This window comes from Lathamus discolor, chromosome 4, assembly GCF_037157495.1.
Source record: "Lathamus discolor isolate bLatDis1 chromosome 4, bLatDis1.hap1, whole genome shotgun sequence".
Classification (NCBI taxonomy): domain Eukaryota; kingdom Metazoa; phylum Chordata; class Aves; order Psittaciformes; family Psittacidae; genus Lathamus; species Lathamus discolor.
In genome coordinates, this window is record NC_088887.1 from 127,140,963 (window position 1) to 127,157,068 (window position 16,106).

Here is a 16,106-nt window from a genome sequence, read left to right on the forward strand (position 1 = left end):
GGCAGGAGGGGTCCTGGCTGCATTGTACCTGCAGGAGCTTCTCCTCATCAGAAACCTTCTGCTTTGGGACTGGGGGGACAGGAGTTGCCTGTCGCCAAGCAAGACCACCTCCATCAGGAATGGTGATGTCCGAACATCTCTTCCAGTGTGGCTTAAGAGGGAAGCGCTGATGGATGCACTGATACCCAGAGAGGGTTGCGTGACAGCACTGGGGCCTGAACAGGACCAGGACATGTAGACCTGCTTCCCATAAATCCCATCCCAGCTTTCTCACGAGGCATCTGTTTGCAGATGACAAGTGCTGACATTACAGGAGAGGCTTTGTCAGGGCAAAGAGCAAGCGGCTCTCACTCACCCCCTTTGCACGGGCTGGGGAGATGTTTGGTCCTGTGTGACTGTGGAACGTCACAGAACGAAACCTGAGCTGGGAGACAATGGGGTGGAAAAGACAGATCTTGTACAGGAGAAATGCTGAGCAAGGGCAACGCTCCCGCTTTTGTTTGAGGTGCTCCTGAGATCACCTTTCCCCTTTCCAACCCTTTTCCCATCACCTGTAGAGATGCAGCAACTGGAGAGGTGCTTTACCTGCTGCAATACAACAGGCAATGAGCCTGCAACAGACACAGTGCCCAAGAAAAAGCCTTTCCTACAGGGAAAGTCTTTAGCAGTCAGAATACAACTGCCTGGGTTGGGACACAACATCACCAGATTGTAAAGAATGAGCTAAGCTTTGGCTACTCAGCGTCTGGAAAGTGCTCAAATGCTGTAGTTCCCCATAATCCAGGGCACAATCCCAAGGAAAGAGTTCAGGTTCATGGAGGCAGGATTAAACTGGAATTATTGGGAAATAATGGTTTTGACTGGAAGTAGTTTGTCCAGTAACAGCCTTATCCTACCATCCCCTGCCTCTGATCATGATGGAACCGGAAGAGCTTTAAGGTCTATTCCAACCCAACCATTCCATGATTCTATGACAACTTTACAGCTTTGCTGTGCTCATCCCTTAATGGGCTTATTTGGGATGCTTTGGTGCTAGGAGCTCACTGACAAGTACCAAAGCAGAGGAATAAAAACGCTCTGTGTCTGGAGTGATTGATTTGCGAAAAGGAAGATCAAAAGAGAGAACTCCGGTGATCATTGATGCTAACCCTGAGTGCACAAATCATCCCAGGAACTTCAAAGGAAGAGGCTATCAAATAAAAGAGAAGCTGAAATGCGGTCGTAGAATAAGTAATTGAGATCTCTCTTGGCTGATGGGAGGAGGCAAATAAGCCTCGAAAGAGGCAGGGGGATGCGCTGTTAGTGCTTGCTGGACCGTGTCCATTGAGGGGGATGGTGTTTGGTATGGATTTACCACCAAGGGCTCAGATAAGGTATGTAAAGACAGGAGAAAGAAGGACAAAGGAAGGTAGGATGAGGGTCAGAGAAGAGGAATAATCCCTTTGGCAGGGGGGAGGACTGAGCCATGGGCCTGTCTGCACCACTGGGATCTCATCTGGTGGACTCTGCGGCAGTGGGATGCATCCACAGCTCGATGTGGACACGTTACTCCCAGGCAGGCTCATCACCTACCGAGACATGCAGGGGTCTGCAGACAGCAAGAGGCACAAAGACAGCTTGACCCTTTGGTCTCCAAAAATGAACCCTATGGCTGGTGGTGCAGAATCAGCTCGGCTCCTTCTCTGGGCAGAGCAGACCTGTGTTTTTCCTATGTGGTGTTATGGCTGATGTGCCTATAGGTACTTGGTGTGGGTAAGATGCTGCGCTGGGGCTTTACAAACACAGTGGGAAAACCCAGTCGATGCTTCAAGTACTTGCAGCTCGTGGCTGCTGGTTGCTTTATTCCTGCTTTAGACAGGAAGAAGCCCTGAAAGCAAAGGCAGCAAAGGAAATGCTGATTGTCTTTGAAGCTGCAGCTGTATTTAGACAGGGTTGACCCTAAGGTTATCACAGTGTCCGTTCTTGCTGATCTGCTGGTCTGTAAAACCCTGTGCTGACCCCATCCCTCCCTTCCCCTCTGCTGCGTGGCAGGGGATGGGGCTTCGTGCGGCAGAGACACCTCAGGGATCACGCTCTTCCTTGTCGCAATGCCACATCCACCCCTCTCCATCCCAAACCAGAGCCGAGCACAAGAAGAAACAACAGCTTTGCTCTGTGTGGTGAGAAGATACCCGGGTGAAACCTGAAAGCTGCAGCAGGAGCTACTGTGGTACCAGGGACCCACGGGGAAAGGGTGTCTGTTCCAGCAGGGGCAGAGGAAGGGCCATGGGGATGCTCTAAGGGCTGGAGCAGCTCTGCTCTGGAGCCAGGCTGAGAGAGCTGGGCTGGGGCAGCCTGGACAAGAGAAGGCTCCTGAAGGGGAGACCTGAGAGCAGCTCCAGGGCCTAAAGGGGCTGCAGGGAGCCTGGAGAGGGGCTTGGGACAAGGGCCTGTAGGGCCAGGCCAAGGGGAATGGCTTGAACCTGCCCGAGGGGAGCCTGAGCTGAGCTCTTAGGCAGAAGCTCTTCCCTGTGAGGGTGCTGAGGCGCTGGCACAGGGTGCCCAGAGAAGCTGTGGCTGCCCCATCCCTGGCAGTGCTCAAGGCCAGGTTGGACACAGGGGCTTGGAGCAAGCTGCTCCAGTGGAAGGGGTCCCTGCCCGGGGCAGGGGTTGGAGCTGGAGGAGCTTTAAGCTCCCTTCATCCCAAAGCACTCTGGGATTCTATGGGTCTATGAAAACTGGGGTCAAAGCTTTACCAGAGCTGAGTTTTACACCTGGAGACGCACATTTCCATTCTCCATTGCATGTCTTAACAGCTCCACCCATCCCCTCTGCAGGGCTTTGTCATATATCCCTGGTTCATGCTCGTTTGGAGGTGAACCCTGGCTGCAAGAAGCTCAGGGGTAGGTGCAGTGATTCAGTGGCCTTTGAGATGCTGCCGCCTCCAGCTCACTGGAGAGGAAAGGGGGCTGCCCCCTTCACCATGCAGGAGCAGTCACGCTCCTACCCTTAGCAAACACTGATTTACCCCAAGGGCAAGGAAGAGAAAATGATTTCTGGTTTTCACTCAGCAATACCTATGGAAAATTACCCACGATGATGCATCACCTACGATGCTCCGAGTGCTCCTGCAGCAGACAGATGCTTTACACAGAACAGCATCCGGCAACGTTTGTACATGAGGCTTTTTGGGTTGTTTTACTGTCTTAAGCAGAGCCCTTTACTGCTGCTCCAGCACTGCTAACCCCATGGGATGGTCATGAACTGGCTCGGCTGGTCCTGGCATCCCCCATCCTTCAAGGGGTTCAAATTTTGCCATCACTTCCATTATTTTCCCATTATGATTTTTCACTAGAAGCAGTTTCCAACAGTTTTCTGGTGGAAATGCTAAAATGGGGAGAAATTGAAGCCGGCCCAGGCTACAAAGGGGTAAATGGGGGCCCAGCCATGCAGGAGCACTCCCTATAGTCACTCACAACCCTTCCTGCTGCCTTTATAAACCAACAGCCAACCAGTCCTTCCCTGAAGCTCTTCACAGTCTCTCAGACTGATCAGAGAGCAGCACTTGCACAAAATCAAAGTGCAGTTGTTTCGGCTCAAAGCGCATTTTTTTCCCTCAAGAGCCGTTTATGAAAGGAACATTGCCACCAGCCCTAATAAAGGACCTTTCTCCTGAGATGCGCTGTGCCACCCTTGTACATCAAACACGTTCTGCTAATATGGATCATCTGCAAATGACTTCAAAGCGAACCAAGATTCACGAGGACAAAGCAGGATCACCCTTATCCTCTAAACTCAGTTTTTACAGCCCATTCCCTTGCAGGACCACAGCACCTTTGCAAACCTCACAGCATTCCTTGGAGCACTGTGTGCAGTTCTGGTGTCCTCAACATAAAAAGGACACGGAGCTGTTGGAGCAAGTCCAGAGGAGGCCACGGGGATGCTCAGGGGCTGGAGCAGCTCCTGTATGGGACCAGGCTGAGGACATTGGGGCTGTTGAGCCTGGAGCAGAGAAGCTGCGTGGAGACCTCAGAGCAGCTCCCAGTGTCTGAAGGGGGCTGCAAGGATCCTGGGGAGGGGCTCTTCATCAGGGACTGCAGTGACAGGACAAGGGGTGATGGGTTCAGACTGAAACAGGGCAAGTTTAGATTGGATCTAAGGAGGAAATTCTTTCCTGTGAGGGTGCTGAGGCACTGGAATGGGTTGCCTAAGGAAGCTGTGAGTGCTCCATCCCTGGCAGTGCTCAAGGCCAGGTTGGACAGAGCCTTGGGTGCCATGGTTTAGTGTGAGGTGTCCCTGCCCATGGCAGGGGGTTGGAACTGGATGATCTTGAGGTCCTTTCCAGCCCAAACTATTCTATATGACTCCATGATTCATAACCCAGGAGTAGATTACAACACCCCCAGAACTGTAACTGGTACAAGCAGTCACATTCTCCCAGGCACATGAAACCCAAATCTCCGTAAGCATCACTCATCCCTGCAGAAATTCAAGCAGCAGAAGCAGAAATGAAGAATTATTCTGCACCGGACAGTTCATGGGCTTGTTTAGACGAGCAAGTTTCAACCCTGCCCCAAGGTAAAACGCATGTGAAAGGCAATTACACAGGCTGGAGTATCAATTGAGTGCAATTTCACCTACTAAGCGCGTCCAAGCAGCTTCTGTAACATTCCAAACCGTAGCGTGATGCCTCCTCTTAAAGAGCACTTGGGTTTGGATTACCCCTCATGACACGCCGGGACCCGCAGGCAGTGAAGCACTTGGGAACCTCCTGAGCAGTTCTGCAGCTTGGGGTGAGCACTGAAGCCCTCAGGAAGGCTCCAGAGAAGTAAAAACGCTGGTAGTAAACATGGAGTAAAGGACTGTCCCAGCAAGAGCCAGGGGCAAGCATCCCCTGGGATTCTGTGATTCTGTGAAGCTGCAGGCAGACAGACGTCGGCTTGAAGTGATATACTCAGGCTGTTAAAGGTTTTTCCCTGTCAGTTATCACTGAGGGCTTTACAGAGCCAGGGTGTTTAGGGGATGGAAAACATCTAAAATCCTTTTGGCCAGAGAAGAGATCTCAGGGAAATGGTCACACACCCTAAGGACTGCTCATAGAATCATGGAATTCTATGGGATTGGGTTGAAGGGACCTTAAAGCTCATCCAGTCCCAATCCCCTGCCATGGGCACAGACACCTTCCACTAGAGCAGCTTGCTCCAAGCCCCGTCCTGCCTATGCAGAGGGATCAACACGCAGGCACTACTCCAGTGCCCAGCAAGGAAATCATCACGTCCATTAAGCTACTTGCACCACGCTGGGTTTCACTGAGCCCAGCACACGAGGGCCTCTGACATGAGAGATGAGACCAAATCACAGCTCACAACTGACTTTGGGATGCAGCTATGAACATCACAACCACATCCACAGTCGTGTTTGCCCCAGATGCAGCAGGTGATGGTGATGGACGAACACGCACGTGAATACACAAGGTACTTGTGCGTGCAATACAAAAAGGGGAATCTGCAGCCCTTCTCCTACCTCTTTTGGCATTTCCCGTGGGAAGAAGAAATAAGGCACCGCAGACAGGGCCACGAGACTGGCTGCCACCAGGAAACCCAACCACCAGGCTCCGACCCACCGCGGGTCCTTGTTCGTGAGCTGGACTTTGCCTGCAACGCAGATAGAGATATGGGTATTAAATCGAAGGTGAATGGAGGGATCCCGAAGAGATGGTGATGGGTGTCCCAAACGTCATCCAGCTCCAAAGCAATGGCTCCCAAACTGGGGAGCATCACTTTTGGGGGCTGAGCAGCCTTTGCACCCAAGTCAACCCATGGTGCTAAACGACACTTCATTCTTCTTTATCACCATTTTTAGTGTCTAAAAACCCACTGAGCCCTTTGGATGGAGACAGCTGGGACAGGGATGTCCTCGAGCTGGAAAGGCAAAGGAAAGCATCCCCATCACAGCCTTTTCAGATAAGGGATAAACATGGTGTGACAAAGCTTGGAAACACTCAAGTGGATTAGGTCATAATATCTGCCAATAAGACTTCCTTTCCCTTTCCTTTCTCTTTCCCTTTCCTTTCCCTTTCTTTTCCTTTCCCTTTTCTTTCCTTTCCCTTTCTTTTCCTTTCCCTTTTCTTTCCTTTCTCTTTCCCTTTCCTTTCCCTTTTTTTTTTCCTTTCCCTTTCCTTTCCTTTCTCTTTCCCTTTCCTTTCCCTTTTTTTCCCCTTTGACTTCCCTTCAGAAAAATCCTTTATTAGGATGAAAATGGAGTTAACTACAGTTCACTTTCAGCATCCAAGAGCACTGGTTTAGGTTTCTTTACAGTCTGGCTACCCACACAAGAACCCCATTCACGGCAGGACTTGGACCATGGAGCTATTCTCACCAGTCTGGTCCATCAGCCAGGGCCTGGTTTGCAGTTCAACCAACAGAACCCCTTCTTTAAAAAAGCTGGAATATGGATTATATCCCTTCCTCTTCCCTGTCTTCCCCCAGTTCATCCCATCTTCCTCTCCTGTCGTCCTCAGGACACTGCCAAAAATAACATGTTCTGTGGGGAAGGTACTTGGCATTAATAACACAGAACACGCAGGAGCCAGGATGCAGTTTCACAACAGGGCGAGTGTGCACCAAGATCTATTTGTACATGAAAAGGGGATACCTGTGGTTAGGCACTAAGCACGAGCAACCCCAGGAAATGAGTGCTCCCAGAAGCCTCTTCGTTTAACACAAGTGAGCTGTCCTCACTGGGAGGGGTGCAATTGAAACTGAAACCACTTCACTGGATTCGGCACAGCGGATGCGGCCGCATCCCATCTCCCATCTATGGCAGGAGCAAGTGATAGGCCAAAGAAACGGGATCATCTCCTCCCTGCACGATGCTTCCAGCAAAGTGGGGTTTTAAATCTCCTCCTGAATAAACACCAGGTTGTGTTTTTCATAGTTAAGTTAGATTAGGGAGTTAAGTTAGGTTTAGCATGAAGCAGCCGCAGCTCACTGGCTTGTCCCAATGGGGTGAAAACATCTTTAGGCTGAAGATAGCCCTAAAAGTGGGTGTTCTCCAGTTCTGGCTACTCGGGCACATTTCTCACTCAAGGTCCATCTGCAGAAGATGGTTTAGAAGAACTGAGCATCAGGGTGTGCAGGCGACCAGCAAACCCTCATCCCATTGCTTCATCAGGTGAGGCAGGTGAGACAAGACTCCAGACACCTCTCCATAGTTCACCCACTGAAAAGGATGGATAGCTGCAGCAATAACCCTCATAGGAGGAGGCAGCTCAAGACTAGAGTGTGCTTTTGTGCTGCAAACATCGCAAATGTATATGGTGACAAAGTCCAGGGCAAAAAACGACCGGTGAAGGCAGTGAGCAGGAGTGAACCAGAGGCCCTGAAAAGGAGACAAAGCTCCTAAATGCATCTGTACTATCAACACGCACTGTTCATCCAGCTCCATACCCAGCACCCAATCTCCCCTCGGGCAGGTTCAAGCCATTCCCCTTGTCCTGTCCCTACAGGCCCTTGTCCAAAGCCCCCCTCCAGCTTCCTTTAGACACCCTGGTTGCACCCGTGGATGGGTCAGGGTGACCAGGCAGGGGCTGGCTCAGTACATGATGCAGTGTGAAGGATGCTGCTGGGTCTCCAAGGACACATTCGCTCACCTCCAGTGACTTTGTCAATGTCCACGTAGAAGCGCAGCATGGCAGAGCCCAGCATGAAGGCCACCCCTGGCCCGATGACAGTCACAGAGAACAAGATGCCTGCAGAGGGATGAGAGCAGAGAGGGAATATTGAGGCAGGATAGGGCTGGACCACGGTCCACCACATCCCCCTCCAGCACAGCTGTTCCCCTGGCAGCTTTCCTACCTCACACCATTCAAAGGGCAACAGCCCCGTGTTTTCCATGTTCCCTTCACAGGAAGGGTTTTGCAAAACTCAGACCCTTCCTTCCCCTTTTCTTCAGCTTCCTAGAAAGACTGAAATACACCCAGGAACAAGATGTGCCCCTTGGCATAAGAAATGCAGGAAATGCAATGATTTTTACAAGGTTAAGGAGATAGAAGTTATCAGCAAACTCTCCCATATGAAATACTGATAAAAAACCCAAATGCATACAAGATCCCACTTGTAACAGATGAGCCTTTCAAATATGGTTCAGAGGTTTGGAGCATGTACCAAATCAAAATCTAATGTAGTACTGCCAGTTTCCTGATGGTAATAACCTGGTTTTCAGCCACCCCTGTTATCTAATTCAGCTAGAAAAGGGCTAGAAAGACCTGCAAAGACCATCCCAGCTCATCCCAGCACCCTTGAGCCATCCCTTTTAGACACCAAGCAATTCTCCAGCACCCCCTCTGCTGAAGGATACTTGCCCACTTCCGAGGTGTTTGATCCTGACTATTTAGCTTCCTACGATTTTCCCCATATCTGACCAAAGTCTTCATTGCTGCATCTTAACCCCATAGCTGCTGTGAACAACAGAGATCAGATTATTCCTCTTCTCTGTGCTGAAGCCTTTCAGGAGGAAGACACGGTTCTGATGTTCCTCTCCATCTTATCACTCCATCATGTGCCCTAAGCCATGTTTTCCAGTACTCCTGGTCTCTGCAGCTTGTACAAGCTTGAAGTAGATGAACTGTTTCTGCAGGAACCTTCTAGCACTGCGTATAGCAGAAGGGATACAGCAACCCCTGCTCCCATTAACACCAATTAGCACCTAATTATCAACCTAATTCTGATTTGCCCTCTTCATCATAGAAGCATGGAATGGGTTGGAAGGGAGCTTAAAGCTCCTCCAGCTCCAACCCCTGCCCCGGGCAGGGACCCCTTCCACTGGAGCAGCTTGCTCCAAGCCCCTGTGTCCAACCTGGCCTTGAGCACTGCCAGGGATGGGGCAGCCACAGCTTCTCTGGGCACCCTGTGCCAGCGCCTCAGCACCCTCACAGGGAACAGCTTCTGCCTAAGAGCTCAGCTCAGTCTCCCCTCGGGCAGGTTAAAGCCATTCCCCTTGGCCTGTCCCTACAGGCCCTTGTCCCAAGCCCCTCTCCAGCTTTCCTGCAGCCCCTTCAGGCACTGGAGCTGCTCTCAGGTCTCCCCTTCAGGAGCCTTCTCTTCTCCAGGCTGGACCAGCCCGGCTCTCATCCTGCCAGCCCACAGCAGCCCCAGCCTTACCCAGATAGAGCGGGGAGTTCCTCTCACTGGCAAAGTCGTCGATGTAGGAGATCCCAAAGGGCTGGATGGGGACACCACCGATGCCCAGCAGCGCCTGGGCGATGAACATGACGAGGAGAACCTCGTGGTTCTCCCTGGCAGCATGGGGGGTGCAGCCGGCATCACTGGTGTTCCCCTGGGAGCCCAGGACCCCGGGCTGGCACAGGTCAGTGGTGTTGCTGAACATGCCTGTGATGAGAAGGGAAGCAGGACTAAGGAGCTCTGTCTAACAGAAGAGCATCCCTGGGATAGCAGCAAGCACATAGATATAGAAATATGGAATCATGGAATGGGTTGGGATGAAGGGAGCTTAAAGCTCCTCCAGCTCCAACCCCTGCCACAGGCAGGGACCCCTTCCACTGGAGCAGCTTGCTCCAAGCCCCTGTGTCCAACCTGGCCTCGAGCACTGCCAGGGATGGAAATGAGAACTCGTTTTCCTCAGAAAGGGATGTCAAAGTGAAAGTGCCGATCCCAGCACCTTCATCTTCCTCAAACCCCTGGGGGAAGGGCTGTGGTGTTTACAGCAGGATTGCCATGGTTATAGTGCATTTACACGCAGCCCTGAGCGCTCACATAGCACCTGCACCAACACTACTGCAAAGCACGGCTGACGGTTTCCAAACTGCACTTAGCTCCTGACCCCTGTCTGCAGCCATGGTTTATTCACCCATTAAGTCACCCATTAAGGCTTTGGTGGCTGCAGCTGAGCTCTGTCTGATGAGACAGGGAGAAGCTGGTTTCTTTCCTTTCTCATTCCATCACCTTCTTTGAGGGGGGAAATCCCAAATCCATGACCTGTTCCTCCATGAGTGATTTACAGCTGCACGTTTCTCACAGGAGGCTGATTCTCTGGTGGGGTCTAGAGCCTGAAAGCATTCATAGAATCATGGAATGGTTTGGGATGAAGGGAGCTTAGAGCTCCTCCAGCTCCAACCCCTGCCCCGGGCAGGGACCCCTTCCACTGGAGCAGCTTGCTCCAAGCCCCTGTGTCCAACCTGGCCTTGAGCACTGCCAGGGATGGGGCAGCCACAGCTTCTCTGGGCACCCTGTGCCAGCGCCTCAGCACCCTTGTAGTAAAGAATTGCTTCCTTATATCCAACCTGAATCTCCCCTGTTACAGGCTGAACCCACAGACAGCTCAGTTAGACCGGGGGTGCCAGGTGAGATGCTCCACGGGCAGAAGTTAGGTGTGAATCCAACACTCACCCATGGCAGACAGCACTGCTTCACCCCCAAAGCTGCCCCATCGGGTTGAGACAAGCTCCGTCCCACACCTCTTGTTTCCCCCCATAAAGGTGACAGAGATCATGAGACTTCATCTTGTCTACGTTAGGACAATAAGGGAGCAATTCATGTGCATGAGGACAACTTGGTTCAACACACGGAAGACGAGAGCCCCAATGGCTGGAGAAGACCTTCCCAGTACCTGCGGTTTGCCTGCTGTGTGGATGTGCAGAAGACAAGGAGAATCAGAGGAACAGCCCATGCTTTGATTCTTTTCATGCCTTTTCCCATGGTTCCAGCTACCCCTGGCTCTGCTTTCCACCATCCATTGCCTCTTAGGACTGAGATGATGTCAATCCCAGACAGTTCAAATTCCTCAAGGACAAACCTACAGCTTGCAGCTCCCAACCCCTCCAGTAAAGGTCTCATTTTTACTGTCCCCAAAGGCATAAGTTCCTAGAGTACCTACTGGCAACGGACTGGTCATACTTGTAGGGTCCCGTTATGAAGTGGGGCAGAGACATGAGGAACCCAGCCAGGGAGACGAGGATGGCACCGCAGCCGATGAAGCGAGGTCTGTGCACCCGGCTCCCGAAGTAACTGATGAAGACGATGAGCAGCGTGTTCCCAACCTGCAGCAGGACACACAGACCACGAGGTCTCACCGGGGAGCAACAGGAGCATGGGGAGAGCATTCGCCAGGAGAAGCAAGCTGGTTTTCACCTCATTGAAGGACGCGAGCAGCCCCGAGGTCTGGCTGGAGAGGCCGTAGCGTCTCTCGATGGTGGAGATGGAGCTCTTCAGATATCCAGAGACCAGGAGCTGGGAGAGCTGCAGGAACCCATGGCAGAAGACGAAGAACTGCCAAGACAAGAAGAGTGCATCCAGCACGGTTACTGTGAGCTGCAACACAACACAGTGCAGTCCTACACAAAGGCATGATCATTGGGCATAAACCTTTGCCCATGAGCCTTTGAATTGCCCACCATTAATGGTCATAGAATCATGGAATGGTTTGGGTTGGAAAGGACCTCAAGATCATCCAGTTCCAACCCTCCTGCCATGGGCATGGACACCTCACACTAAACCATGGCACCCAAGACTCCGTCCAACCTGGCCTTGAGCACTGCCAGGGATGGAGCACTCACAGCCTCCCTGGGCAACCCATTCCAGTGCCTCAGCACCCTCACAGGAAAGAACTTCCTCCTTAGATCCAATCTAAAGGGTCGTGGCCACTAAACAGCCCTCTGCCAGCAATGTCCGTAGGGTCGGTGTTTGCGAGGAGGCTGCTGTTTCTTCAGCTGGAAGTGGCTTTGACAAACAGATCGCTTCACTTGGGCTGCCGCAAGTTTGTGTTGGCTCCGACCCCGAGATCCAGCAGTGGAACTGGGACATTGCACAACGCTCCTGCTCCTGTCCAGCCCGAGGCAAACAGCCATTCCCAGTGCTGGCAGCAGCTCGCCTGGGATGGGAGCGAGCCCTTCCAGGCACAGCAGCAAACAGCTCCTTTGGAGAGAAGCGCAGGGAGGATAATTCGGACTTTCTGGTTTCCTTTCCTTCTTGTGAAGCTCCGGATCCCAAGGGCCCATCTCCCTTGGGAAAACGTGATGGTTCTTTTCTATTTCTAGGAGGAAATCATGTCAAAGACCGTCACCACCCAGAAAAACATCTGACCTCATCTCCTGCAGGGTTTGGGATGTGCTCAGCTGCCCAGGAAAACACATGGCTCCAGCTGCCCCACCATTACCAAGAGCAGCATCCATCTTCCTCACACAAAAGCATTTGGCAAGTGCCAAATGAACTGCCCTGATAGGGATGGAGACCACGTCCCCTTCACCCACAGCCCTGCAAAGTACTAGCAAAGGGAAGGAGCTGGCAAACCATCTCCTCTCCTGCTGCTACATGGCTCACTCACAGGCATCCTTGCAGTTCCAAAGTGAGTTAAGACAAAGTAAGCATTGCAAATAGTCACACACCCTAAGGAAATGGATGGCTCATAGAACCATGGAATCACAGGGTGCTTTGGGTGGAAGGGACCTTAAAGCTCCTCCAGCTCCAACCCCTGCCATGGGCAGGGACCCCTTCCACTGGAGCAGCTTGCTCCAAGCCCCTGTGTCCAACCTGGCCTTGAGCACTGCCAGGGATGGGGCAGCCACAGCTTCTCTGGGCACCCTGTGCCAGCGCCTCAGCACCCTCCCAGGGAAGAGCTTCTGCCTAAGAGCTCAGCTCAGTCTCCCCTCGGGCAGGTTCAAGCCATTCCCCTTGGCCTGGCCCTACAGGCCCTTGTCCCAAGCCCCTCTCCAGGTTCCCTGCAGCCCCTTTAGGCACTGGAGCTGCTCTCAGGTCTCCCCTTCACGCAGCAGAGGGGCAGGATCCCCTCCCTGAGCTGCTGCTCACGCTCTGGGGTGCAGCCCTTTCACTGCACTGGGCATCCTGGGTCCTTGCAGAGCTGCTGCCCTTGGATACAGCCCCAGATCCACAGGCACGGCTTCTGGCAGACCCGTTCGCAGTCCCTGGCCAGGGCAGGGCATTGCTCTGGCTTTGTGTGCTCTGCAGCCAGCTCCCACCAGGGAGCACTTTCACCCAGAGGAGCTGCTCAGCCTGGCCTGGATTTCTGCTGGGTCTCATTCCCATCCAGGGCTGGAGCGTGGTCACTGCCAAACTGGAGCGCTCTGTAAGCAGAGGGACAGTTTACAGCACAAAGAGGATGGTGAAGCTCCCTTGGCTCCCTGAGAGCTGGCGCACGGGAGGACGGGTACCACCACCACAAGTGATGCGTTGGCAGGATGCAATGCAGGATGCCAGCCAGGACCTTCCCCCTTCCAGGCTCATGTCACAACCTATGTTTGGACTAGGACAATGTCACCCAGCCAAAGGGAAGCTTTCCCAGAGCCAGCTTTGCCAAAACTCCTGCATTCCTGCGGGACACGCTGGTTATTCCCAGCCACTGCTTCCTGAGTACACGAGTTCAGATGGAAATTCCGAAGCTAGATTCATATTTTACCCAGGCATTCATAGCACACAGCCCAGTGGATATCCAGGACCTTCATGGCATGATGGTTTACATCAGCTGCCCACCACTGCCCCCCCATCCTCTTCAGCTCAGGAGGTCAAAATGGGTTGGGAATGGGAATCTGGTGTTTTATTCTCCCCTATATTGGCACTTGAAAGCACTAAATCCCTGCAAAGGACTCGCAGTGGCTTGGTGTCAGCACCGGGCAAAGGACCCCAGTTCTGGCTCCAGGAGCCGTTTGCTGTTTGCCATCAGATCACAGCACCGCTGCGGCTCTGCCAGGAAAGGAAGGAGCAGACTCATGGACTCCAGATCTGCTGGAGGGATCCATGTGCTCTGGCTGCCCCCGCGATGCTGGGCTTGTCCTGCAGCACAGAGCCACTTGTTTACATCCCCGTGTCTGCTCAGGACATCTGGCTCTCGACCTGCATGGGCAGGAAAGATGCTTTTCACGCCTGGAAGAAGACACCATCACTGACACCAGCGTGACCCCAGTCAACAGAGCTCTCCCTGAGGACCAACTGCTGCAGGGCATAAGCTCAGCTCTGCCTCAGAGCCACAGGCATCTCCAAGTTGCCAGAGGTCATACGGACATGCACAACCACAGTGAACTTCTGCCCCAGGGGCTCTCAGCAGGGCTAAGGAAGCCTGCTTTCATCTGAACCTTTCCTGTCAGCAGAAACTGCTCCTTCCTGCTCCCAGCACGAGGAGGGGGAAGCAGCAAACAGCAGGGTTGTTGTGAATGAAGGCAACACATTAAAACCACATTATATGGGCTTATCAGCTCCCAGGAAACAAACCTCCCAACCTAGAGCATCCCTGCCCACCCTCTCAAAGCACAGGCTGTGGATCCTGTCCGCTCACAAACCTAAGGCAGGCTTGGAAGAGAAGTGTGACACCAAGAGCACTGATTCAGGTCCCCTCCACTCTAATGCAAGCTTAGTTTTGGCTAAGTCCCAAAGGATGAGTCTATACTTGTAAATGAAACAGGCCAGGGTCCATTCTCTGATACCAAGGTCAGTGAGAAGGGAACAGGCTGCACCCATCCTACCAAACTCACTGAGCCTTCAAAATAGGGTGGTTTCACCCCAAACGCTTGCTAGGAATGGTCCTGCTCTTCAGATCACAGAATCATAGAATGGTTCAGGTTGGAAGAGACCTTAAAGCTCATCCAGTTCCAGCTTCTGCCTGAGAGCTCATCTCAGTCTCCCCTCGGGCAGGTTCAAGCCATTCCCCTTGGCCTGGCCCTACAAGCCCTTGTCCAAAGCCCCTCTCCGGGTTTCCTGTAGGTCCCCTTTAAGTACTGGAAGCTGCTCTAAGGAGCCCAGAACTGCGACCACACCACGATGCTCCTGGCCAGAGGGTTTTGGTTTCCTCCCAGCAAGCTCCTGCCTGCAGCTCTGCTCATGCAGACCAAAACCCTGCACTGGAAGGAGGATCCTGCACTTTCTGCAGCCCACAGAGCACCACCACCTGTGTCCCTGCAGTCTGCTTGGGCTTGGAGATGCCATCCACACCACAGGTCCTGGGGAATGAGCAACAGGGATGAGCAAACGCCAGGGTCAATGCAAGGGTATGAGGACATCATTGGTGCTGGGGCATCCTGAGCAGACTGAAGCAGCTTGAGGAAACTGAGGTGAAGAGCAGGAGTCCTGGGTAACACCAGGAGCTGGTGGGGTGGTTAAAAACAGCCCCGCAGGAGCCCTCAGGCATGCACCAAGTCCCACGGAGGCCGCAGGGATGATGAAAGAGCCGCAAAGGCATCCAAGAGCAGGATGAAAGGAAGGGAAGGAAATACCCAGGGGCTGCTCAGCAGAGCTGCTGGAGATCAAGCCATTGATAGCAGGCTCTAATTAAACACTTCCATCTCTTCCCTTCAGCGTTTGCCTTTCATACAATGAGTGCTAAAACCCCAGCAGGAGAGGAGCCAACATTTAACACTTTGCACTGCGCGCGTGGAAAGAGCAAAGGCCAAGAGGTTTATAAGCAACCTCGATGCCCCCATCGAGGGCTGTAGATGCTGCACAAAGGGGTTCAGGCACAGAACCGCAGAGAAAGCGAGGGAACATTAAAAGTCAAAATCAAGATGGAAATGGTTGAGAAGGAAGAAACGAAGAGGAATGCGATGACCATTGTTCTCCAGCTTCCACAGGGATTCCAAGCCAACTGGTTCTGGAAATCACATAGGAAAACCCTGCTCTTTTGCAGGATCTCCCGGAGTCTGTGTGTTTCCCATTTCCCCATGGTGGTGATTTACTTTCCTAACGCAGCAAAATGGAAGGTCTTGCAGTTGAAGCCCTGTAAGTCTCCTTCTTGCTCCTCAGGGAGTCATTGTGGACAGCCACGCTCACCACGGGGCAGTTTTAGGCTGGGAAATACTTTCATGATGAGACACAGAGAGCTGCTAATTGCTAGTGTGTGATTCCCGGTGTGCCCCATTGCGATGGGATGACGGCGATGGGTGGTCGAGCCCCAGCGGTGCATCTATCACAGGGCTCCTATGGGACCTACCATAGCATTTGGACCACGGTATTTGAACCATGGTATTTGGTCTAGGGCTGACCACACAGTCTCAGATGCCACCCTATGCCTTTCCCAGCTGGATCTGGGACACAGTCCCTGTCACAGGGCAGGCAGATCCCCTGCGTCACCTTTCTGTACCATGTGGTGACTTCACCCAAGGACTTGAG

At 52.7% G+C, this 16,106-nt stretch overlaps 1 protein-coding gene across 3 annotated transcripts in view; it reads right to left on the bottom strand.

Moving 5' to 3' along the window:
* The window catches only part of SLCO2B1 (solute carrier organic anion transporter family member 2B1), a 56,543-nt gene that overhangs the window by 22,937 nt on the left and 17,500 nt on the right, over positions 1 to 16,106 (bottom strand). For 2 of the 3 annotated variants that reach the window (XM_065678961.1, XM_065678962.1), the window contains exons 3-7: positions 11,127 to 11,264; positions 10,873 to 11,035; positions 9,141 to 9,368; positions 7,631 to 7,729; positions 5,503 to 5,633 (exon numbers count right to left, since the gene is read on the bottom strand). In XM_065678961.1, coding sequence (XP_065535033.1) covers positions 5,503 to 5,633; positions 7,631 to 7,729; positions 9,141 to 9,368; positions 10,873 to 11,035; positions 11,127 to 11,264 — 759 coding nt within the window. Of the gene's footprint in view, positions 1 to 5,502; positions 5,634 to 7,630; positions 7,730 to 9,140; positions 9,369 to 10,868; positions 11,036 to 11,126; positions 11,265 to 16,106 lie in introns of those variants that run through there. The other variant, XM_065678963.1, reaches the window with a different exon arrangement.